The sequence below is a fragment of the Euleptes europaea genome, chromosome 17 (genome assembly GCF_029931775.1).
Source record: "Euleptes europaea isolate rEulEur1 chromosome 17, rEulEur1.hap1, whole genome shotgun sequence".
NCBI classification, from domain to species: Eukaryota; Metazoa; Chordata; class Lepidosauria; order Squamata; family Sphaerodactylidae; genus Euleptes; species Euleptes europaea.
The window spans coordinates 46,976,296-47,003,218 of NC_079328.1; the positions used below are offsets into that span (position 1 = coordinate 46,976,296).

At 46.6% G+C, this 26,923-nt stretch overlaps 1 protein-coding gene across 1 annotated transcript; it reads right to left on the reverse strand.

Annotated features, from left to right (window-relative positions):
• Positions 1 to 7,524: 7,524 nt before the first annotated feature.
• Positions 7,525 to 26,354, reverse strand: KCNG4 (potassium voltage-gated channel modifier subfamily G member 4). Its single transcript, XM_056862803.1, has 2 exons — positions 25,608 to 26,354; positions 7,525 to 8,307 (listed from the first exon to the last, which is right to left on the reverse strand). Exons 1-2 carry the CDS (start codon positions 26,352 to 26,354, stop codon positions 7,525 to 7,527), a joined length of 1,530 nt encoding a protein of 509 aa, XP_056718781.1.
• Between the last annotated feature and the right edge of the window lie 569 nt (positions 26,355 to 26,923).

Here is a 26,923-nt window from a genome sequence, read left to right on the forward strand (position 1 = left end):
TTGTCTACTCAGACCGGCAGCGGCTCTCCAGGGCCTCAGGCAGAGAAAGGTCTTTCACATCACCTACCTGCCTAGTCCCTTTAACTGGAGATGCTGGGGATCGAACCTGGGTCCTTCTGCATGCCAAGCAGATGCTCTGCCACTGAGCCACGGCCCCTCCCCAATGGGAATGACTGAGTCCAAATTGACTTTTTTCTTTTAAGAACTTGGTACGGAGTTCTAGAATCTGCTAGGCTAAGAACAGCATCCGTGTGGTTTGAGCGGGTGTAGAGCGAGTGGTCAAATCTCCAATTTTACAGCTGCCGTCGGAAAATGGACAATTGGACTTTCATCATGGGCCACAGTTGTCGCCGTAAAAAACCTCAGTGATTCAAGAGAGGCGCACTTGATGGCGAGGCCCGACGATGCATTCGGTTCCTCTGGGAGAAAATTTAAAGCTGATTTACTTTTTGTTCCCACTTCCCTGGCCTTAAACGAGGCAGCAGGCTGTCCTGAAGCCATCTATCTGTGGATTTTACAGCACGGGAATGCTTGAGCTGATCTGCACAAGAGACCCGGTTGTGCGGCATTAGGCACAGGATAACGATCCTGTTCAGAAAGGCAATCGGAGTCTTTATGAAGTCACCGACGATATTTCACTCGCAGCTGCCTATTCTCACCTTGTGGAATCCCTCAGCCCCCCCACCCAGCATTTCATTCAGGAACTCCTCTGTGTAATTACCTCTAATTATTTTAAATTTAATACTCATACCCATTTGACTGGCATAATAATTACACAGACGGAAGTCTCTGCATTGTCTTCGGTTCACTGTGGATGTATGTTCATTTCGCACCTCTGAGAAGGAAAATCTGATGCAAATAGTCAGTGCCGTATATAATGATCGTCAATCTGTGTTAGGGTTGTCAACCTCCAGGTGGAACCTGGAGATCTGGGATTGCAATTGCTCTGCAGATGACTCGGGTTGCCAGGTCCCTCCTGGCCACTGACAGGGGATGCGGGAGGTAGGGTTGCTAGATCCAGGTTGGGAAACTCCTGGAGATCTGGGGATGGAATCGGGTTGCCAACCTCCAGGTACTAGCTGGAGATCTTCTGCTATTACAACTGATATCCAGCCAATAGAGATCAGTTCATCTGGATAAAATGGCCACTTTGGCAATTGGACTCTATGGCATTGGAGTCCCTTCCCTCCCCAAACCCCACCCTCCTCAGGCTCCACCCCAAAACCTCCTGCCGGTGGCAAAGAGGGACCTGGCAACCCTAGGATGGAACCTGGGGAGGACAGAGACCTCAGTGGGGTGGAATGCCCTAGAGGCCACTCTCCAAAGCGTCCCTTTCCTCCAGGGGAACTGATCTCTGTAGTTTGGAAATGAACTGTAAATTCCAGAGGATCCCCAGGCATCGCCTGGAGGCTGGCATCCCTACAGGTAACAGATATAATTTCCCCTGGAGAAAATGGCTGCTTTGGAGATTGGACTCTACGGCATCACAAGCCTGCTGAACTCCCTCCTCAGGCTTCACCCCAAATCTCCAGGAATTTCCAAACCCAGATCTGGCAACCCTAGGGTGGAGCCTAGGGAGGGTGGGGTTTGGGGAGGGGAGGGACCTCATAGGGCATAATACCGTGGAGTTCATCCTCCAAAGCAGCCATTTTCTCTAAGGGAATTGAACTTGGTCAGCTAGAGATCAATTGTAATAGCAGGAGATCTCCAGGTGCCACCCTGGAGATTGGCAACCCTACTCCTGCACTACATTCATGCTCTTGTTCCAAGAGCACGGGCTGGTGCTTGGAGTTGCTGTGGCCACCAGGAGTGCTTCCTCTGCACATCATCTGTATGCCCTTCTCCATCGATGCTGGGAGCGCCCGGCCAGAAATCCTGGGCTCTGGCAGCTGCTCCACCTGAGCTTATGCTGCTGCCAGCCCTGGTTGAACACACGAAGCTGCCTTATACTGAATCAGACCCTTGGTCCATCAAAGTCAGTACTGTCTACTCAGACCAGCAGTGGTTCTCCAGGGTTTCAGGCAGGGGTCTTTCACATCACCTACTTGCCTGGTCCCTTTAACTGGAGACGCCGGGGATTGAACCTGGGACCTTCTACATGCCAAGCAGACGCTCTACAAACTGAGCCACAGACCCACCCAGGGCCCAGAGGTCCCCCCCCAGAGGTTAAATGTCCTCCCACATAATAAACACAGCAGAGACTTCTGTTGGCTTTTAAAAACACCATAAGGTAGAAAAGAGCCCCTGAAGATGACGCAACCAGCAGCCCTTTTGGCTACACGAAGCTGTTTGCCAGACGCCTAAACTGCTCTTTTAATTAAGCCTACTTATGCACTGCTGCGAGCAACGGTACTTGTCTGAAACCACATCTGAAGCCATAACTGCATGTACCAAGCCGAATTATATTATGCAAGAACTAAATGTTCCTTTTTGACATATTGCTTCTTTCCAAACAGCAGTCGGAAAGACGCAGTCTAAGAAAAGATGCGTCGTAGCACAGTCTGAACTTACTCGACGGAGGCTGTCGCAACAGATGTTGCAAAGAGCCACCAGCCCCTGACGGAACTTGAGTCCCTTCTTTCGACGCTAATAGCCATCCCTCGATCTGTAAGCTACATGCTTTCCGGCGTTTGAGATAGATAGTCATCTCTCACTATACCATGCTTCCCCGATGGACAACGCCACGGCAAAATGGGTTTTACCGGTCTCCCATCTCGGGATGAAGTAAAATTATACCATAATTGCGGCTTACTCAGATGAACTTCATATCATTGAACACGTTGACACACGCTTCTCTGTGTCTCGCGCCATGGAACTCCTGTCCGGGTTTTCCACTTACCTTTTCGGTGCGCCACCTTGTCTCCGCTTCAACTGGAGCCGCATCGCCATTTGGGGCAACATCACGCTTTCTGTAAATTTTACAGATTTTCTCGGGACCAATTGGTTTTTCTGTATATTGTTATATAGTGTATGGGATTGTACTTATATCATTATATAAGTTGTGTGCCATCAGTGCTTGTTGTTGTTTGTTAAACTTCCAGGTGGAGGCTGGAGATCTCCTGAAATTAGAAGTGATCTCCTGACTATTTTATTTCTTATTTATTTAAAATATTTGTTCCACTTCTCCTGGAGAAAATGGCTGCTTTTGGAAGGTGGACTGCATGGCATTATACCCTACCAAGGTCCCTCCTCTCCCTAAAACCCACCCTCCCAGGCTCCTCCCTCAAATCTCCAGGTATTTCTTGGGAGCCTGAAAAATACTAATATGCATGTATGCATTTATTTATTCATATCTTCCATTTCTCTCCAGTTAGAACTCAGCGCAGCTTCGAACATCATTCTCCCCTCCTCCATTATCTCACAACAACCCTGTGAGGTAGGCCAGGCTGAGCGCTTGTGACGGGTTACCCAGCGACCTTCCATCGTAGAAGTGGGGATATCCAAACAGTATCCTAGGAGAGGAAGGAGAAGCAAGGAAGCCTGACAACTTCTAGTAATGAACTCTCTGTGCTTTGTTTATTACATCTGAATGGAGAATTTATGTCTGTTGATAATTACAATAAGGTTTGAAGCTCCCTTAAAATGCCAGGTGTTGTTACAATTCAAATAAACTAGTCGTTTATTCTTTTTTGGTTGTTTACCTTTTTTATTTTTTTCTCCCTTATCTCAATAAATTAGATGTAAGAAAATTTGTCAGCTAATGTGAACGTTATACAGAGGGTAAACTGCATTTCGAAGCACACTCTTGTTTGAGGTGTGTTTGTGTGTTTCCCCCACATCAGTTGTTTACCAGGTAATCCTCGGAGAGATACTGGTTAGGCTTAAAAGCTTCTGCAGATGGTGCTTTCCTGCTTTGGCTTTGGGGATGCAGATCTGCATTGAGAACTCTTTATATGCTTTACGCATTTGGCATTTTGAGAAACAGCCAGGAATATATATAAGAAGACCTAGATGAACCCATTCCAACACTCTGATATCATGGATGGTTACCAAGGGCATCTAAAGACTCCGTGGAAACTCAAAAGACAACACTCAGTTGGAGTCGGTGAAAGCCATCCTGCCCCTTCTTCAAAATGGGAACGATGTTGGCATTAGTCTAATCAATATGATACAAATGTTGGCGGAGAACGAAAGGCTCAATCTGCCAAATGCTATGGTCAGATGACCTCCATCGGGGTTGCGCGGGACACTTGTACAATAACAGTGGAACTGGGATCCAAGACATCCAGTACCGACTGCCAGCTAGGGTAGGCGGCCTTGGAAAATGTAGAACTTAAATGCTCTTTTCAGATTTCTGAGCCTTTGATCACTACCCAATCCAGACTTCCTATTGGTTAGGAGGTCTGTGCTATGGCCACTTAACTGGAACAACCCCTGCATTGTATGCAACTTGCAACCATTATATCAAGATGGTTCTCCTTCACCTAGCTGTATGAACTTCATTAAGTAGGGGTTTTTTTCTCACTACATTGGCAGGTTGACGTTCTTGACAAATTGTACCTAGCATGTCAATTTTGTACCAGAGCTTATTCAACTCCTGCAGCTCACTGAATGGGCCTGATGCCACCTACCAGGATTGGTAACTAGGGACGTGCATTTGGACACACCCAAGCCAAAAATATACCCAAAAATACTTATCGTATTTTACAAGTATATTCGGCATCCCAAATATATCTGGGAATTTTTCGGAATACTGAAAAAATGGTCCGGAAAAATCCTGGAAATGTTCGGGATTTACTGGGAAGATCGGGAGCCAGAGTTTCTTTGTCACCTTCCAGGTTTTTTACAGTGTTGCACAGTGCTTGGATTTGTTCTGCTGTGGCATCACTTTGGTTCTGTTGAGCTTGCTCTGCCACAGTGGCACTGGGTTCTGCTGGGCATTTCGTATCTTGCCATTTGTTCCGTTGGACTTGCAAAAATGCCTCCTCTCAGTTTCTACTCCTGAGATTCTCTGGTTTGACATTACTTCTGTTGGGCTTGAACTGCCGCAGTGGCCCTGGGTTTTGCTGGGCTCCTACACATTACAGTTGGTTCTACTGGGCTTGCAAAAGCACCCCCCCCCCGCATTTCCACTGCAAAGATTCTCTGGTTTGATTTTGGTTTTGTTTGGCTTGGCACATTGGCTTGTGGTTCTACTGGGACTACAGGGTTTTGCAGTGGTTCTGTTGGGCTTGTTATGGATTTCTCCATGGAAGACATTGGACCAGTGATTGCTGCTTGCAGGCATGGCTTTCGCCCTAGAAGCAGCTTGAAGATTTGTTTGTTTTTTCCTCCATAGGAAATAATGGAGGATGTTCAGGGACAAATAGAATTGGACCCCTGGGCCCAATCTACTTGAAATGTAAAGAACAGGAACCAGCAGCCCCACTGGATTTTGGTTTCTGTACCTTTAAAAACAACCCCCAGCCACCCATAAAGTTTCCCCATAGGGAATAATAGATCAGAAAAAATTCAGACCCCCCTCCAAAAAAACCCAGAATCCAAATACTGTACTGGTATTTGGTATTCAGGAATACCAATATTTTTGGGTCCAGTATACCCAAAGCTGAAAAATGACCCCCCCCCCCAAATTGCACACCCCTAATGGTAGCTGCACCTCACGGTCCTTGGCTGTGGAACCCCTGAACATTTGATTTCCAGCTCAGGAATTAAGGTAACAGGGAGAGGCTCTCCTGACTGTCCCATCAATCAAAGGAGCTTGTTTGGTTGGTACACGAGACAGGGCCTTTTCCATGGCAGCCCCACGATTATGGAACAACTTCCCCAGGGAGGTGTGCTTGGCCCCGTCACTTTCGATCTTTAGGAGGCAGCGAAGATGGTTTTATTAACAAATGCACTTGATTAAAGCAGTCCTAAATTGTGATTTTCAAAGTTTGGTTTTGTGTATTTTTGTGTATTCTATTTTGTGTATTTTATTTATATTGTAAGCCACATTAACCTTGACCTGGATAGCCCAGGCTAGCCTGATCTTGTTAGATCTCAGAAGCTAAACAGGGTTGGTCCTGGTTAGTATTTGGATTGGAGGCCACCATGGAATTCCAGGGTCACTATGCAGAGGCAGGCAATGGCTAACCACCTCTGTTCCTCTCTTGCCTTGAGAACCCTAGCGAGTCACTATAAGTTAACCGCAATTCACAGAAAACAAACAAAACACCTTGAGCTCCATAAGGAAGAAAGGAGGCTAATAAAAGTTTTAAACAAATAAAATAAAGTAATTTTTTGGAAATGAAGTCTCGTGGCAAATGTGATCTTGGGTCTGCAGAACAATGCAGAAAGTTCATACATGAGAATTCCTTTGCAACACTCCACTGTGCCCCTCCCCATCCCTGAAAGTGACTTATTTGCTTGGATGACTCATTGTCCCGTAAGTATATGGAGCCGAATCAAACCCTTGGACTATCTAGCTTCTTATTAGGCACTCTGATTAGCTGCAGCTTCCAGGGACTCAGGCAGAGAACAGTCTTTCCCAACACTTGCTGCCTGTCATCTTCTATCATTGAAGCATGGCTCCTCCCCTGTAAAAAATTAACTCCTTATTGTAAGGCAGCAACTTCCATAGGCGCGTATGGAGCTGCCATATGTAGAGTCAGACCATTGGTCAGACAAACTCAGTATTGCCTACTCTGACTGGAGCAGCTCTCCAGAGTGTGGGGCAGAGAACTTTCATTCCAATCAGCTGCTAGAGGAGACCTTTTACCTAGAGAAGTGAGGGACTGAACCTGAGACACTTTGTGATCTATCACTCGGTTATAACTTACCCTTGTTATAAATTCCTTCCCCACTCATTAATATGAATTCATGTACCCTTTAACTATGCATAGGTGTGCTTTAGGAGGGAAGGCGGCATGGTATAGCCTGCTCTCGTCAGCTCTCAGAAGCTAAGCTGGGTCAGTACTTGTATGGGGGACCACCAAGGAAGGCTCTGCAGAGGAAGGCAGTAGCAAACCCCCTCATAGAATCATAGAGTTGGAAGGGACCACCAGGGTCATCTAGTCCAACCCCCCTCACTTGCCTTGAAAGCCCCCAGCTGGGGTTGCCATAAGTAAGTTGTAACAAATACCTACGGATTTGTGCTTCCCCACACCAAAACTCTCCTGATCTTTGCCTCCTTTCCTGTCTGAAGGTATTTTAACCTTCACAATTTCATGTCATTTTCTCATTCCTGTACCGGGTGAAAGGAGCCTTAACCACCCCTACCCCTGATAGGTTAGGTCCATAGCTTGGGGGGCCCCAGTGTGTCAGACATCTACCAAGGATTTGCCTGACAGCAGAGTTTGCTAGATTCCCCCCTCCCCCTTTGCATCCTGAATCCTCCCGCCAACATCGTTCAAGCATCTGTTTCTTCTGAGCAATGCGCTTTAAGCCGTGGATTCACCCGGACTGACTTTGCATCTTTTTTTTCATAGCAGAAGCAATTGCATTGCAAATGGTTGAACTGCGGGCCTTGGAGGGCCTTTTTGCTTGGTGCATTGCAGTATGCAGACTTCTTTTAAAAAATAAGAGTATCTTGCAGCAAGGCGATTGTTATCCTTTATAAATGTACTTGATAGGTGATACCGTTGTTTCTGAAAGAAAGCTTTCACTCTCGTTGAGGGTGTCACTTTCGAGAGACGTGTTGGCATTTTTTATCCTCGTTATCCGGGACTGCAGCCGCTCCTGCTCCCGCCGCAGCTCTGAGTAAGAGTGAGAGAAGGTGTGGAATATTGAGGTGGCCGGGAAAGCCATAATTAGAATCCCGCTTAGGATGCTACTGATTGCCACCATCTGGCCTGGAACGCTCCTCGGCACCATGTCCCCGTACCCCACTGTCGTCATGGAGATGATAGCCCACCAATAGGAGGCAGGGATGCTTGTAAATTCCAAGACTTTCCCGGATTCGTTTTCCGCAAGGTAGACCAGGGGGGAAAAGAGAGTGACGGCCACGCACAAGAACAGCAAGAGCAGGCCGAATTCCCGTGTGCATCGCCGAACCGTGAGGCCCAATGTCTGTAAGCCCAAGGAGTGCCGCGCAAGGCGCATGACATAGAGTATCCTCAAGGCACGTAAGACCCGTAGCACCAGACCCACCTTCTCTATGTACGAGTTTCCGCTCGGCCTGTCGTTGTCGTCTGTGGGATCGTCGTCCAAGATGATCAGGGAAGCGTAATAAGGGAAGATGGCCAAGAAGTCGATAATGTTCAGGGGGCCCTTGAAAAACTGGCACTTGCTCTTCGCCTGGATGAACCGGAGGCAGAACTCGAGCGAGAACCAAGCCACGCAGACGGTCTCGATGATAAATATGTAATAGCACTTCTGGGAACATTCACCCTGTGGGCAGAAGAGAAAGGAAGCTGGATGGATGGACCAGAAAATATGGCGGAAGCAGGAGCCTACACCTCTATTGGATATTGCTGAGTGGAATTTTTTTTCCAAGGACCCTAGCAAGGAGAACATTTTATGCTGACCTTTGAAAAATAATGAATTAGCACTAATTCAGCACAACCTTAAATGAATGATATATTCTCATACAAGCAGATATGACAAGACTATTGAAAGATTTCCAGTAGGGTTGCCAGATCCCCTTAGCCACCAGTGGTGGATGGGGGGGGGTAGGGTTTCCAGATCCATGCTAGGAAACTCGTGGAGATCTGGGGATGGAGCCTGGCGAGGACAGGGACCTCAGTGGGGTACAATGCCACAGAGCCCACCCTTCAAAGCAGCCCTTTCCCCAGGGGAACTGATCTCTGGAGATGAGCTGTAATTCCAAGGGATCCCCAGATCCACCTGGAGGCTGGCATCCCTAGTTTCCAGCCATTTGGGGAAAACACGTGAGGGCTATTCACATGTTCAGGTGAAGGTACAAATGAACCAATGAGCAAGCCCATTGTCAAGTGTGGTCTTTCTCTGCACAACTAATAACTCTGCTAAAAGGCCAAGCGGCTGTCCAGTTGCAGGCATGGATCTGACCACCATGCAAAGGGCCTGTCCAACTCTTACACTGAACATGCAGAGATCAGGGGGCAGACCCAATAACTGCAATCCTGCTCTCTTATAATCCTTCTGTCTCAGTCACATACGTTTCCTCCAAGGAGTTCAGGGTGGTGTATGTGGTCCCTCTTTTCCTCAACGCTCTCCTCACAAGAACCCCAAGACAATTGTTAGACTGAAAAAGAGACTGACCAGTCAATCACTAAGCTTCATGGCAGAATGGAAATTCGAACCCAGCTCTTCCTTGATATTGTGACCCAGTGACGCTCACTTGGTGGCTTGGGGCCCACAGGTGGCTCCTTGACAGGCCACCAGAGGTCTCCTGAGCACTGGGGAGGGGCTGTGGCTCAGTGGTAAGTGTCTGCTTGGCATGCAGAAGGTCCCAGGTACAATCCTCGTCATCTCCAGTTGAAAGGATCTGGCAATAGGGGATATGAAAGACCTCTGCCTGAGACCCTGGAAAGCCACTGCCGGTCTGAGTAGACAATGCTGACTTTGATGGACCAAGGGCCTGATTCAGAATAAGGCAGCTTCATGTGTTCATGTGCTGCACAGATGCAGATTAGATGGGAAAAGCAATAACGGCCAACGAGCTCCACACAAACCCCGTTTCCCAAGAAATTACGTGAGGATCCTATGATAGTTGGAGATCAGCTGTCTGAAAGGGGAATGAGGTCTGTCCTGAATGTATAAAGCTGCTGCCACTGAGCTGAGTCTTCCAGTATCAGAGACTTTTTCGATAATATAAAGTCTGGCTATTGCTGTTCAAGCCGGAACTTGGCCGTGTGCCTCCCCTTTCCTTTGATTCCTTACTGATTCTGAATCCTCATTCCACCATACTTCTGCTTGGCTTTGGACTTCCTCCCAGTAGGGTTGCCAGGTCCCTCCTGGCTCCCAATAGGGGGTGGAGGTGTAGGGTTGCCAGCTCCAATTTTGGGAAACTGCTGGAGATTTGGGGGTGGAGCCTAGGGAGGGCTGGAACCTCAGTGGGGTACCGTGTCATAGAGCCCACCCTTTAATACATCCATTTGATCCAAGAGAGCTGGTCTCTATCATCTGATCAGCTGTAATTCTGGGATATCTCCAGGCCCCACTTGAAAGTTGCCAGTAGGGCTGTGCAAAACAAAAACATTCAGTAAAATTTGAGTTCAGGTTTATTGGTCCCAATTTGTTTCGGTAAACCCGAAATAAGCCAAATTCCCATACCGGTAAATATGGGAATTCCCATACTGGTAAATATGGGAATGTAACTGGATACATTGTATCTCTATGGAGGAGCAGGGCGAACTTTCCCATGGTTTAAAGCCCGGCTCCTCCATTGAGATATATAGCGAAGATCCCACTAAAGAATCTGAATATAGCTAGTTTGCTAATCTTTTCTATGGAGGAAGATGGGGGCAACCCCTTCCAGACCCCATAACTCCAGACCCCCTGACCCAGTCTTCACCAAACTTGGGGGTTCTTGCAAGGAGAGTCCCTTAGAGCCATGCTGAATATTTTTTTGGGGGGTCTACCTACAAAAATACCCCGCTGGAGCCGCAAATAGCTGTTCCCAAAAAAGCCGGATATTTATCCAACTTTTTCGGGTTTTGCAAATTCGGCTTCGCCCTTCTCACCGGTTTTGCGGACTCAGTAAACCCGAAATTTACTGAAATGGTTTTTCAGGTTTTTTCGGTTTGGGTTTTACCAAATGCACAGCCCTAGTTGCCGGTTGAACCGGTTGCCACCCAGGAACATTTGGAGAGCAAAACCAAAACTTTGGCCCTTGACCACATCAGCCATACAAACTTATATTATTCCTGACTTCTACACCAGCTTTAACAGTTGTGACTTTCTGTAAAGAATTAATGGGACTGTACTTTGGTGAGGATGTTGGGGATTCTTCCCAGAACTCTCTTTCCCCTTTTCTTCTCAGAACTACACGTTCCAGGGTTCCCCAAGGGATCGTCCTAAGCTTAGGGTAGGTAACAAATAGACATTTCTTTATCTTATGATTCATCCTCCTACCAGCCATCTGGCACATATTTCTCCTTCTGGGGAAAAAGCCTGCACAGAACAACAACAGAGAAAATGCCCCTTCTGCAATAGGTCACCAGGTCAACAACTTTTCCTACCCCCATGACACCTGCTGCTTCATAAGGAGAGTTATATTTTGTCCATAAACTCTTTAGACACACAGTGAAATAACAGTTTGCAGTCAGTGGCAAAGTAATGGGCAAGAGCGATGCTGCCTTTAGTAGGGGAGAAACATGATTGTCCGGCCTTTCTGGCCTGCGATTCAAGAGCCCTGGTGGTATGATGTGAGAATGAAGGCTGAGTGACAGTTTTACCCAGACAATCTCGGTTAGTGGTTTTAAATTGGAATCTGGGGAACTGTGTAGTTAGCCGGAAATTTATCTGGGGATTCTTCAAGGAGAGTAGCCCAGTTTGGCCCAACCTCATCAAGACTTGAGAGCTAAACAGTGTTGGCCTCAATCAGTATTTGGATGGGAGACCACCAAGGAAGACAGGGATTCCTATGAAGAGGAAGGCAATAGCAAACCATCTCTGCTTGTCTCTTGTCTTGAGCAAGGGTTGCCGACTCTGGGTTGGGAAATTCCTGTGAATTTGGGAATGAAACCTGGGCAGGGTTGGTGGAGAGGTGGGACCTCAGCAAGGTATAATGTAGGGTTGCCAGCTTCGGGTTGGGAAATACATGGAGATTTCGGGGGTGGAGCCTGAGGAGGGCAGGGTTTGGAGAGGGGACAGACTTCAATGGCATAGAGTCCAATGGCCAAAGCGGCCATTTTCTCCAGGTGAACTGATCTGTATCGGCTGGAGATCAGTTGTAATTGCGGGAGATCTCCAGCTAGTACCTGGAGGTTGGCAACCCTAGTATAATGCCATAGAGTTCACCCTCCAAAGCAGCCATTTTCTCTAAGGGAACTGATCTTTGTCATCTGGAGATCAGTTGTAATTCCTAGAGAATTTAACACTCCACCTGGAGGTTGTCACCCTACTTTGAACACCCCATAGGTGGAGTTACTAGGGGTCGGTTGTAACTAGATGGCACATTCTTCTTCAATGAGATAATCAGGAATACTGGATATCTTTCCCTAAAGAAAGCTGGTTTGCAGCTATTGCTTTTCCCGCATCTGTACAGCACATGAACACATGAAGCTGCCTTATTCTGAATCAGACCCTTGGTCCATCAAAGTCAGCATTGTCTACTCAGACCAGCAACGTCTCTCCAGGGTCTCAGGCAGAGGTCTTTCACATCCCCTACTGCCAGATCCTTTCAACTGGAGATGGCAAGGTTTGAACCTGGGACCTTCTGCATGCCAAGCAGATGCTCTACCACTGAGCCACAGCCCCTCCCCTAATAGCAGGGTTAGGTTACTGCAGAATATCAGTGACAGTGTGTCCTAAGGGCAGTGGTGCTTGACCAAGTAGCCTCTTTTGGTTTAGGAAGCAGAAATTGCAATAATTAATGTGCCTACCCTGTTGCAAAATATCTCGTATTTGAATCAACATTGAAGCAACCTGCATAGTAGGGTTGTCTGGGTCAGGTGCTAAACTCTGTGTGACCTCCTTATATTCTAATCTGGGCCCATTGTACTGGAATCAGGCTAGACTAGGGAGAGTTGAAGGTTGGGTCATGGGCAGAGAGGCTTTCTTTGGAATTGGGGCAGTTCAACAGCAGAGTAAATCCTTGTGCTACGTTGCCAAGCTGGCACAATACCATACTGGCACCAGGAGTTCTAAAGCCCTGTAGAATCCTTAGTTTATATAGCAAAGTTTTACATTCTACTTTCTACTAAATTTAGGTCTTCAAGGCGGGATTCCAAAGGTGTTTCATAGAAGTTCACAGGGGAAGGGGTGTTTCCATCAGGAGAAGCAAATGGAATAAAACAGAAAGGTTTATTTCAGGATGGATCCTCAGTGAGCAATCCCTGTGACTTAGGGTTGCCAGGTCCATCTTGGCCACCGGCGGGAGGTGTTTGGGGCGGAGCCTGAGGAGGGCAGGGTTTGGGGAGGGGAGGGACTTCAATGCCATAGAGTCCAATTGCCAAAGCGGCCATTTTCTCCAGGCAAACTGATCTCTATCGGCTGGAGATCAGTTGTAATAGCAGGAGATCGCCAGCTAGTAGCTGGAGGTTGGCAACCCTACTCTGGCTACAATATCTCTGTTTTAAAAATGTAAGTAAACTCTGATTACAGGTCTCCAAATGCCTCATCTAGTAAGCCACAAATCTTTTGCTTCATAAGAGGCTAGGGTTGCCAACTCTGAGTTGGGAAATTCCAGATTTCAGGGCAAAGCATAATGCCTTACAGTTAGGGTTGCCAGCTCTGGGTTAGGAAATACCTGGAGATTTTGGGGGTGGAGCCTGAAGTGGGTGGAGTTTGGGGAGGGGAGGGACTTCACCGGGGTATAATGCCACAGAGTCCATCTTCCAAAGCGACCATTTTCTCCTGGTGAACTCCTGGTCAGTTGTAATAGCAGGAGATCTCCAGCAACGACCTGAAGGTTGGCAAGCCTACTTACAGTCCATCCTCCAAAGCAGCCATTTTCTTCAGGGGAACTGAACCCTGTAGTCCAGAGATCAATTGTAATTCTGGGAGATCTCTAGATCTCACCTGGAGTTTGACAATCCTGTATGGGGCCCTCTCTGATCAACAAGCAGAGATTTATTCTAAAGGGAAAGCAATTTCAGCACATAGAATCATAGAGTTGGAAGGGGCCATCAGGGTCATCTAGTCCAAACCGCTGCACAATGCAGGAAATTCACAACTACCTCCCCCCCACACACACCCCAGTGACCCCTACTCCATGCCCAGAAGATGGCCAAGGTGCCTTCCCTCTCATGATCTGCCTAAGGTCACAGAATCAGAGTTGCTGACAGATGGCCATCTAACCTCTGCTTAAAAACCTCCAGGGAAGGAGAGCTTACCACCTCCCGAGGAAGCCTGTTCCACTGAGGAACCGCTCTAACTGTTAGAAAGTTCTTCCTAATGTCTAGACAGAAACTCTTTTGATTTAATGTCAACCCGTTGGTTCTGGTCCGACCTTCTGGGGCAACAGAAAATAACTCTTCACCATCCTCTATATGACAGCCCTTCAAGTACTTGAAGATGGTTCTCATATCTCCTCTCAGTCTTCTCCTCTTCAGGCTAAATATACCCAGCTCCTTCAACCTTTCCTCATAGGACTTGGTCTCCAGACCCCTCACCATCTTTGTTGCCCTCCTCTGGACACGTTCCAGCTTGTCTACATCCTTCTTAAATTGTGGTGCCACATGCTCAGGGGCCCTCGCTTTTTCTCTCCATCTCCGATATTAATTCACATGTTCAAGAGTTGAATGGTGGCTCTAAAAGGAGATTCTGAACTGTTGCTTCCTGCCTCCTCCACTGTTTGCCATTCAGCTTCTCAGCTCTTCCCGCCGCAGCCGAATTTCACAGCTGCATTTCTTCCGCAGGCATTGCTGAGTCATTCTTTTCTGCATTATTGCTCTGCTCCCCATAGTTCCACCCTGTGCCTGTTAAATCAACCCCTGTCAGGTGAGAACTTGGAGGGGGAGAGTTACTCCCCCCCCCAAGGGGTGCTTTGGCCCTTGAGTTTATTTATGGCCCTCAAAGCCACGGCATTGATCCTACCCGCAAAGGCAATCCTGCCTTGCTTTGAATAATGGATCTGAGAGCGGCCGGAGAGAAAACTTCCTACGTATCCTTCTGGAATGTTGAAAAAGTTTAGCTGCCATTTGTCAAGCAGTGTCATTGAGGAAGTTGGTTTTTATATGCCAACTTCTTCCTCTACCATGTGGAGGAGTGGGGAATCAAACCTGGTTCTCCAGATCAGAGACCACTGCTCCAAACCACCACTCTTAACCACTACCCCACACTGGCAAGATTTCACTGCAGGCAAGATTTCACTGCTGCTTCCTCCTCCAAGGTGCTAAGTAGGGTTGCCAAATCCAGTTGGGAAAATGTTGGGAGATTTGAAGCAGACCCTGGAGAAGGTGGAGGGTGGGGTGGGGAGGGGAGGGAGCTCAGCCGTGATGCGATGCCATAGAGTCCACCGTCCAAAGCTGCCGTTTCTCCTGGGGAACTGATATCTGTAGTCTCAAGATCATTTGTAATTCCAGGAGAATGCCAGGCCTTACCTGGAGAATGACAATCCTGAGCCATGATAAGAACAGGATATATGCTTACTGGAGATTTTGGAGGGGACGAACTAGGGTTAACTTAAAGTAGCTATTACAGTGAGAGATCAAATCTCAAATTTGGTTTTGGGTTTAAACTAGAGTTGCCAGCTGCAGCTTGGGAAATACCTGGAGATTTTGGGGGGTGGAGCCTGAGGAGGGCATAGTTTGGAGAGGGAAGGGACTTCAGTGGGGTATAATGCCATAGATTCCACCTTCCAAAGTGGCCATTTTCTCCAGGTGAACTGATCTCTGTTGCCTGGAGTTCACTTGTAATAGCGGGGATCTCCAGCCACCACCTGAAGGTTGGCAACCCTAGTTTAAACATAGCTGATTCGGACTGGGAATACCTGCCCCCCAAACTATATTTCCCAGTCCACACCTCCTCTCTTTTGCACGGGCACACAATCCACAATGGAAAACATGCCTGCAGGTATTAATGCTGTGCACCTGTCTTCCTCATTACGCATATAGCATTTGCAAGGGTGATAGAAAGCAGAAAAACTACAATCAAGGACGGGAGCCATACCCTGTCACATGAACACATGAAGCTGTCTTATACTGAACCAGACCCTTGGTCCATCAAAGTCAGTACTGTCTAGTCAGACAGGCAGTGGCTCTCCAGGGTCTCAGGCAGAGGTCTTTCATATCACCTGATCCCTTTAACTGGAGATGCCGGGGATTGAACCTGGGACTTTCTGCATGCCAAGCAGATGCTCTACCACTGAGCCATGGCCTATCCCCATGAAGTCGCCTTCTACTGAATCAGACCCACGGTCCATCAAAGTCAGTATTATCTACTCAGACCAGCAGTGGCCCTCCAGGGTCTCAGGCAGAGGTCTTTCACATCACCTACTCGCCTAGTCCCTTTAACTGGAGATGCCGGGGATTGAATCTGGGACCTTCTGCATGCCAAGCAGAGGCTCTACCACTGAGCCATGGCCCCTCCCCTGTCCATTGGTGCAACTGTCCTGATTTGACACAGAGCTCTCCACAGCTGCATTGAAATAAAAGTCAAGAAGATTTATCCCAGAGCTTTTAGGCGAAATCTGGCAAAGTCGTCAGTGTTCAAGACTGTTTAAAGAGAACAGTTAGCTTCTGCCCTATAGTAGATCCCATAGCTTGCAGTTGTGGAATTTGCTCCCCATGGAGGGTGCATCTGTTTCCCCCACCTTTGGATTCCTCCTCAAAGCTTCCTCTTCCTTCAAAGCCTTCACAATCTTCCCCAAAGTTTTAACTGCTGGGGATTCACAGGAAAGGTGAACTTCGGGTTGCCCACCTCCAGGTGGAGTCTGGAGATCTTCTGGAATTACAACTGATCTCCAGACCACGGATATCAGTTCCCCTGGAGAAAATGGCTACTTTGGAGGATGGACTCTACAGCCTTATACCTCGCTGAGGTTCCTCCCCTCCCCAAATCCCCCCCTCCCCAGGCTCCATTCTCAAGTATTCAAGAATTTATAGCCCCAGAGTTGGGAACCCCAGATGAAATCTGGTGAAGCTGCCGCTGTCTATCTGATGCACTTTCTTCCTGCCCATGCAACTCAAGGCAGCTCACCTGGTTTTCCCTTCTGTCCTCAAAACAACCCTGCGAAGCAGGTTAGGCTAAGAGAAGATGACCAGCCTAAGGTAACCTAGTGAGCTTCAGGACTGGATGGAGATTTGAACCCGGCTCTTGCCAGTTCTAATCCAACACCCTACACAGCTACACCACTAGATTCTATTAACACTCAGAACATTTTAATAAGGGATCCACGAAAAGGTAAAGAAACGGGGACTAAAGTGGACTTTGATTAACCAGGATGAGGTGCTCGAAAATGGGAGTTGTACCAGGTTGAGTATATGGCCAGTCTAGTATCCTCTGGGGTCTGGTGAAACAATCCTGAAGCAATCTTTGCAGTTCTGGAAAAGTCCTCTGAAACAATCCTGTTTCAGGGGACTTTTCCAGAACTTCAAAGATTTTTGTTATTGCTGTTAAAATCTGAAATTCTGGCTAGGATTGATTTGGAATGGCACCAGCCAACATGTTTCTCGGGGGTGATTAGAAGAGGAGGCTCAGTTTGGAAGGTTTAGCCATCTGTAGCTTAAGGCTCAACACATCTTCTGAAGGCAGATGACTGGAGCAACATCCTCATCGGAGCTAAGTATGTATTGAGCTGGCTAGCTGTGTGGTCCCTAGAAAGGACCTGGAAGACCGAGGTACTAGACTGCCTTGACTTCTAAGGGTGGAATTTAAATGTAATACATTCAGCATTAGTGCAATGCAGAGAGATGCTGAGGGCAGTCTGTGTACATAAACTCTTAAGGAGTGTAATAAGAACCCTGTCGGATCAGACCAACGGTCCATCTAGTCCAAAATCCTGTCCCTAGAGATGGTGATCCACGGTCCATGATCATGCCATGGAGGTAGGGTTGCCATCTCTGGGCTGGGAATTACCTGGAGGTTATGGGGGTGGAGCTTGAGGAGGGCAGGTATTGGGGAGGGGAGGGACTTTGGTGGGATATAATTCCACAGAGTCTACCTTCCAAAGCAGCCATTTGCTCCAGGTGAATGGATCTCTGTAATCTGGAGTTGTAATGCCAGGAGATATCCAACCACCCCCTGGAGGTTGGCAGCCCTCCATAGAGGACAAGGCCTTCAGCTGTTCCCCCCATATATGGGTGTTCATATTACTTCTGATTATGGAGGTTCCATTCTTCTTATAATAAAAAATAACTGGTGCTAAGGATAGGGAGGGAAAGGGGCAAGGAATAGCCCGATGTGAGATCTCAGAAGCTAAGCAGGGACAATACTTGGAGACCACCAAGGAAGACTCTGCAGAGGAAGGCAACGGCAAACCACCTCTGCTTCTCCCTCACTTTGAAGGACTCTTGCTGAGTTCGCCATAAGTCAGTCGTGCTTTGATAGCTCTTACGTACTTACAGTAGTAGAGATTACCCTCCATAAATGTGTCTGGTCCCTTTGAAAACCATCCAAGGTAGCAGCCATCACTACCTCCTGTGGCAGTGAGTTCCACACATGAATTGTGTGGTTTTTGTTTGTCTGGACTTTCCACTGCCCTTTAACTTAACCGGGCATGCCCCCAGGTTATAATGGGGGCGGAGGATGGAAAAGTCCTCTATATCCACTTTCTCCACATCTTGTAAACTTCTATCATGTCCTCCACCCCCAATCATCTTTTTTCCAAAGTGAAAAAAAAATACCAGAACACGGGGTCATCTGCTGAAGCTGGAGGGCGAGAGATTCAAAACAGATAAAAGGAAGTATTTCTTCACACAACGCATAGTTAGATTGTGGAACTCCCTGCCTCAGGATGTGGTGATGGCTGCCAACTTGGAAGGCTTTAAGAGGGGAGTGGACATGTTCATGGAGGAGAGGACTATGGCTATTAGTAAAAATGGATACTAGTCACAATGCTTACCTATTCTCTCCAGGATCAGAGGAGCATGCCTATTATATTAGGTGCTGTGGAACGCAGGCAGGAGAATGCTGCTGCAGTTGTCTTGCTTGTGGGCTTCCTAGAGGCACCTGGTTGGCCACTGTGTGAATAGACTGTTGGACTTCATGGACCTTGGTCTGATCCAGCATGGCCTTTCTTATGTTCTTATGTGCTAAATCCCCAAATCGTTTAGCCTTCTTGTAGGGGAGGTAATCCAACACCTTCATTATTTTTGCGTACCCTTTTCTGTACCTTATGTAGCTTTCTGGTAGCCTTTTTTGAGATGAGGGATGACTAGAACTGTGCAAACTATCCCTCAGCTGCACGTTAGGTCAAAACAAGGGCATTTCAAAACTGGTCAATTTTCAGTTTATTTTTAAAAAATCCATAGCCTATGTGCTTCATCAGCGTCACATGATAAAGGAAACCCAGTGCCTCAAACAAGCGCCCCCCCATCCCATTTAAAATCACAAAAGGAGAGGTCTAATGGGGTTGGTGACCCCGTTCTGAAGAGATTCTCGCACTGATCTCAAACTTTTAAAGACTTTGAGCTGTTCCTTGGAGTTTAATGTTAGCAGACCCCCCTCCCCCATTTAAAAAACACCCTTGCTATATGGGATTTTAGTCCAGAAATATATGTTGGGGGTGAATGCCCCAGGAGCAAACCACAGCGCTAAAGCCACCAGATTAAAAGAAAAGCCGATCAGCTCAACAAATTAATGCACATCTCTGTCCCAAACACCCTGGGAATCTGATTGCTCTTTTAATGTCTCAAAGGCAACCACAATTCAGGGCCATAGAGGTGGCAGTATTAAAAAAGATTATTGTGAATTGTTTGCTCCGTTAACCCCACCCCCCAACAAAACCAGAATAAATCCAAACCCTGTGTGGACCAATGCAACTCTCTGGCTCAGGCTTGTGTTTGCAAATGGTTCATGGCAAATTTCTGCTAGGGATGCTTCCAAAATTCTCCCCCTTCCTCCTAAATCCACCCACCCACCCCCCAAATTTTGGAATTCCAAATTACTGGTCTTGTTTCTAAAGAGCAGCAGATGCATTAGGAGTCCTCCAAAATTTCGTTTTAAAAATTCTAAATGTTGTATAGCACAGTTTGTTGTGGTTTTTTGATTTCTACATCCATCTGTCCCCCCCATTAACTATGTGCAAGCTTATATTGATAAAACTACAAAAAGTCAACAAGTGATCATGCACATGATTGCCTCATAATCTCCAATGTTGTTTTAACTGGGTGCATTTTACATTTCTGTGCATTCAGAAAACACCACAAAAAGACACATATTGATGCATGTACAATCACTGCATAGTAGATTTTTGCCAGTGTTTAAGTGAAGTAAAAGTCTGCATTGGCAAGGCAGAGGAAGTTTTAAAAAAATAATGTAAATAAATAGGTAGAAGAACTGAGACCATTCTAGTGCTGGAGTGAACTAGTAAGTTAACAAGGTTTAAAAGATTCTCTACTGGGATAGTGAAAAACTGTGCCTGGTAAAATTCTCTCTTCTGGGCAAATACGATAACATGTTTTGCAGTGTGCAATATGCACATTTAGTTAATCATAGAGCCAGAAGGGGCCATACAGGCCATCTAGTCCAACCCCCTGCTTAATGCAGGATCAGCCTAGAGCATCCCTGACAAGTGTTTGTCCAGCATATGATTAACCAGTCAAAAACATAAATCATTAGTTGGGAGCCTGAAGATAAAATGTATTAATATTTCACTGTATGTGGTCTAAGAGTAAGGCATGACATCGAACAGAAGCTAGAAGCTTGCACTCTGGTGAATTTTGAGGCCAATTAAGAGAGCGGTCCTAAGCAGGTAGGCTAAAAATCTTACACAAGACTATTTAATAGGGCTTATTTCTCAGAAAGTGTTTTTAGGAGCACATTGCAAGCCTCTTCTGCATTACTCCATTTTTTTGTTTCCGAAAATAAGAAGAGCCATGCTGGGTCAGATCTGAGGTCCATCTAATCCAGCATCCTGTTTCCAACAGGGGACAACCAGAATCCCATTGAAAACCCACCCAAAGGGCATGAAGGAAAGAGCCCCACTCACTGTTTGCCTTGACAGCTGATATACTCCCTCTGAACATGGAGGTTCTAGTCCAAGCCATCAATGTTCCTATGAATGTGTCTAATCTCACTTTAAAGCTGTCTGAACTAGTGACCATCACCAAATCTTGTGGTGGTGAGTTCCATAAATTAATGGTGAATTGTAGGCAGATGTGGTCTGGAGTAGTTTCATCTGTAATTTTTTTTCTTTTTTTGCTGAGGTAACCTGCTGATTGTGTGGCTTGGAATCATAGAATTGGAAGGGACCATCAGGGTCATCTAGTCCAACCCCCTGCACAATACAGGAAATTTACAACTACCTCCCTCCCCCCACACTCCCAGTTACCCCTACTCCATGCCCAGAAGATGGCCTAGATGCCCTCCCTCTCACTATCTGCCTAAGGTCATAGAATCAGCATGGCTGACAGATGGCCATCTGGCCTCTGCTTAAAAACCTCCAGGGAAGAAGAGCTCACCACCTCCTGAGGAAGCCTGTTCCACTGAGGAACTGCTCTAACTGTTAGAAAATTCTTCCTAATGTCTAGACGGAAACTCTTTTGGTTTAATTTCAACCCCTTGGATCTGGTCCGATCTTCTGGGGCAACAGAAAACAACTCGGCACCGTCCTCTCTATGACAGCCCTTCAAGTACTTAGTATGGTTGCCAACGGCGGGAGGTTTTCGGGTCAGAGCCTGAGGAGGGCTGGGCTTGCCATAGAGACCAATTGTCAACGCGGCCATTTTCTCCAGGGGAACTGATCTCTATCAGCTGGAGATCAGTTGTAATAGCAGGAGATTTCCAGCTGCTACCTGGAGGATGGCAACCCTATACCTCAGGGATGTGGGCTTTGGTGGGGGCGTAAGTGATTTACGGTACTTGTGGGAGGAGACTCCAAAAAATGACCTTGAGTACTGCAGCATGAGTTGTGAGCTTTTCCAAACAAAACTGGTGCAGTGACGTTATCTTTAATTGGTTCTCCCCTTCCAATTGCAATTGCTTCTCGAAGACTTTGTACATTTCCAGAGCTGTTTCAGGGCAAATATGCTGGTTTGTTTGGGTACATTTTTTTTTAATAGAAATGCAATCAGAAGAACCAAAGCAGGCTGAACACAATAGGAAATTATTTCTTTCAACGCCAGCCTTCCACTGCAAGCCCTCACTGAATTTCACTGCAAATTGCCAAACTTTGGTCAGATTGTATCCAGCATCTCTTTGAATGACTTATCATTTGGGCAATCAAACAGACACAGCTTTCTCGGTTTCACACCTCCCACGGCTCGATAAAATGTGGAAGTGGCTGCGCTGCGTAGTAAAAAAGATAAAATATGGAATTTAACCATGCAGATGAAGGAAACATGCCTCATTTTTTTGTTTCACCACTGTTTGCCTGTTTTGTTTTGTTTTTAACCCACCTAAAAGGTGACTATCATTTTAAAAACAATATAGCTTTTAAAACTATCCACCACAAACCAACTGTCCGTCACAAACCAACTATACAGGTTCACTCCTTGGATCCAGTGAGTTGTACTCCCAAGTAAATATGCTTCACAGTCCGATGATCTGAGGCCACACAATGACTATACAATTTCATGTATTTGATTGTTTATAAATGAAATCAACAAACCTATACATTGTTTTACTTGGGATTTCTTGAAGTCAGATAAGCACTGGGTGGATATGAATTTTTGACTTGGGAATTACTTAGGGAAAGGTTTCTGCGTCCGACTTTCCCACCACCTTGAAGATGCAAACACAAGATCATGCATGGCTTGACCCTCCGCATGTTTACTCAGAAGTAAGTCTCAGTTCCACAGAGCTGCCTCTCAACTAAGTGGGCATGGAATTTCTTTCCCGTGCTCTCAGCACAGAAGGCTCGGGAGATGGTTGCCACGTGCTAATGAATACCAAACCATTTCATACTCTACACTCTGTAAAGCAGCACGACATCAGCAAACCAATAATTCAATCAATTTGGAAAGCCAGGAGCAGTCATTAAAAATCGAGCAGAACCCATGAAACCACTTTAGCAAGGGATGAGAAAATGAAAAGGAAAAACAAGTTGCAACCCAAGAGGAAAAAACCAAAAAGAAATATTTCATTTGGAAGCTAAAATGGTATAGATTAGGAACTAAGTGGACATTTGGAGCAAAAGAGAATCACGACTTTACACTAGGTCAGCTCTCCCTTAGCACCTTCACACAACTAGAATGACTTTACACCTGTTTCCTGCCAAACCTTATGAACAAAATATTGTCGAAGGCTTTCACGGTCAGAGTTCATTGGTTCTTGTAGGTTATCCGGGCTGTGTAACCGTGGTCTTGGAATTTTCTTTCCTGACGTTTCGCCAGCAACTGTGGCAGGCATCTTCAGAGTAGTAACACTGAAGGACAGTGTCCTTCAGTGTTACTACTCTGAAGATGCCTGCCACAGTTGCTGGCGAAACGTCAGGAAAGAAAATTCCAAGACCACGGTTACACAGCCCGGATAACCTACAAGAACTTATGAACAAAGTTGCAGGGATGCCAACTTTTGAACCAGCTCCAGTTGCTGTGCCTTTGATCGCAACATGCTAATTCCTGCTTACTGCCATAACATAAACCTTTCTTGTTTCTGCAGGTCAAGAGAGCTGTTAAGTGCCCAGGAGCAGGCCTGGCTTGGTTTTGATCAGTTGGCAATCGTCGTGAGAAGCGCAGGTTCTAATTTGTGTCAATGATTTTACGTAGAGAACCAAGGATGGTAGTTACTCTGCAACAATGAATTCCAAGTGCACTGTGTGATGGTGTGTGAGTGATAGCTTTCTTTCCAAATTGTGTGCATTTGACACATATTTTTGCATCCTTTGTACGGCTCCTGTATGGAAGTCTACCTAAATCCCCCTTACATGTTAAGTTACTTTAGTAAACGCTGTCCAAAATATTTTGAGACATCTGTAACAACCTCCATCTTGCTAATACGTTCATCAGTATAAGGCAACTAGGTCTTTTCAAAAAAGTGAATGAAGCACCATTTCTTTTAAATCTCACTACTTAAATTGGTTTGAAAAGACACAGAGAGAAAGAGAAGGTACCCTGCTATGAGCAAAGGATGCTAACAATCAGATGAATCAATTACTTTTGAGTTCTGCTTGGGAGGGTATGTAAGTGAAAACATTGCTACGTGAATTGGTCCCCACATGTGAATATGAACCATTGAACCATAAAAGCAATTCTATCTCTCCCCCCACTCTCCCAGCCCTTTAGGATCTAAGCCTGAAGACCTAAGTACTTTTATTAGGAAGTAACTTTCAGAGAGCACATCAGTGCTTACTTCTGAGTAAACATTCCAAGTAAATATGAAATATGTACAAAAATGTACAGCCTATGCACTCATAAGCAGGGACTTGCTCCCTAACGAAGGCATGTAGGATTGCAGTTTTAAGGTAGCAGAAGGTTTTCTATGCAGGGACTAACTAAAGCCTTTGAATAAAACACACGGCAGGGAAAGAAAGTGCTCTCTGGAAACCCTTAGTGAGCACGGATGGGTTTAAAAGGGATTAACGTCATGTTAAAACAACTGCAGGCAAAAAAATAAAAAGCCCTGGTTGACTTTTTAAAATCTCTTTGGAGGCTGTTTCATCGAAACAAGAGTGTTTACAAAGAACACGTACTTTTTGCAGTGGATTTTAAAAAAAAAATACTTGATTGCACCCGGCAGCAAATGAACAAGATTCATGCAGTATTTAACGTGCAAAACAGCAAAAGCACTGATGGTCAAGGGGGGGGGGGGGGTTTGGAAGCCCTGGGTAAACTTTCCCTACAATTTGAGATTCTTGGGGACTGATTGTTGTGGGGGGACAGATTCTGCATTCCAGAACAGGGAAGGGGGAACAACCAGGCCTGGGAAAAAGGTTAACCAACGTCTACTGTTTCGCTTCCTCATCAGCCCGTCAACACAAAAGCATTAGTCTCTCATTTCCAAGCTTGCACCAAACTTGCAAGCACCTTTCTTTTCAAATTAACACCCTTCTTAGTGCAAGAAAGTCTAACCCTCCCATCCTAGCCCGATCTCCTCAGACCTCGGAAGCTTAGCAGGGTAGACCCTAGTATTTGGGTGGGGAATCACCAAGGAAGTCGAGGGTTGCTACGCACAGGCAGGCAACAGCAACCTACCTCTGAACATCACTTACCCTGAAAACCCTAGCATGAGGTTACCATAAGTCAGTTGTTCACACAGACACACGCAACAGATTTGCATCTTTCCCCCATAGATTTTTCTCTGACCTCTGCAGCCACCCTCAACAGATAGTTCCTGCAGATGTGCATTTTCCAGCTGCCACACAGAACCACTCGTTCTTGCAGCTAATGTACTCAGTGAGGCTGCTGGACAGCTCTAGGAATCGCCAAAAACTCTATGGTAGAACCCGCAATTCCTAGAGCTACCCACCATCATTTCTGGGTGTTACCTGGAAGTGATGTCATGGAGCACGTCACTGATTTTTTAAAATTTTCCTGCCGCCGCTTAGAGCAGCAGTGGGCAACACAGTTTGCCAGCATGGCAGGAGCCCTGGAAAGTCTAGATGGGCAGTAGATACAAGACTTACAAAAGTATGTACTCTTTCACACCGGGTATAATTAGGTTGTGGAACTCACTGCCACAAGAAGTGATGGTAGATTTTACAGTTTTCAAAAACGGATCAAACCACTTCCCGGATTAGGTCTGTCGATCGCTATTAGCCACTGATTATTGAATAGGACCTCCTTTTCAGAAGCAGAACGCCTCTGCTGTTTGGGCACTGCAGTAGGATTTTGCTTCTTTGTACCTGGTATGAAACGTCTGAGGCCTCTACTCAGCCACTGAGGGAAACAGGGACCATCGGACTGATCCAGCAGAGCTCTTGTTCAGGAAACACTGGTTTTACCCTACCACCAATCTGTAAAACTGCCAGTAATCGTGACTGCGATGGAACAGGGACTTACCCTGTCTTCTTCAGCTCGCAAGTCCGGCATTGTGCTGATGCAAAGGCTTATCGCCGTGGTGGCCACAAAGAGGATGGACAGGCAGGCAAAGACTTTCCCCGGCAGGCCCGACTGGGGGTTTTCCACCATATCCCTGAGCTTGCTCATAAACTGTTCGAATCTGGTCTCCTCCTCCTCCAAGAGGCAGGTCTTCTTCGGGGCCCTGTCCATTTCCTCCTCTTTGCGCACTTCCGCAAACTCCTCGATGGTCTGGAATAGCTTCCGGAAGCAGCAGTTCTCCAAGTTGGACTCCTCGATCCCCCAGTATCTCAGCTCCTCCAGGAAAGACAAGGCACATGAGTTGCGAAAAAGCATCAGTTTCCCAGCAGCGAGGAAACTAATGATCATCTCGAAAGCTCCAGGGTTCCGGTCGAAGAAGAATTCTTGGGTATCTTCATCGTAGTCGTCACACAACTGCATGATCTCTTTGTAGCTGCTGCAGAACTTTAACTTGCTCAGCCGGGACGACGGAAACTCATCCAAGGTGCTCCAAGGAAGGAGGTACTTGATGCCACCCACGTTGATGACCACCTCCTTCTTCTGATTGACCTCCTGGGCCTGATCGGGGCGGTAAATCCTCCGGGCCCTTTGGTAGTGGACTCCTTTGGCTGGGGGCGCCTCGACTGCGGAGATGGGGAACAGATGGGTCAAGGAGCTGCAGGAATTATAGCTGTAGTCAAGGTCACTTCCTCCAGAGAGAATAGGCATTGCTGAAGATCATCACCAGGCCTCCAGCACCATCATCAGAGCAGGGCTAGCTGGGGGAGACGGCAGCACGGGGAAGGAGGGAACGTAAAGAATCATGAGCACCGTTTAATGACAAGAGAAAGCATCCATCACATGAACACACAATGGTGTAGTGGTTAAAGTGTCCATCTAGGAGCTGGGAAACCCAGGCTCAAATCCCCACTCTGCCAGGGAAGCTCGCCGAGTGACGTCAGGCTGGTCACGCACTCTCAGCCTGGCCGCCCTCACAGGGTTGTTGTGAGCATAAAACAGAGACGAGGAGAACCACGTGAGCAGCTTTGGGTCCCCACTGGGGAGAAAGGTGGGGTATAAATAAAGAGAATAAATAAATGAATAAATAAGTAAATAAAACGTGAAGCTGCCTTATACTGAATCAGATCATCAGTCAGTCTCTCCCTGTTGGGAATTATTCAGGTGCCATAAATTAAACAGAGGCCTTTACATTGCCCACTGCCCAGTCCTTTTAACTGGAGATGCCGGGGATTGAACTCGGGATTTCCTGCATGCCAAGCAGATGTTGCTCCACTGCA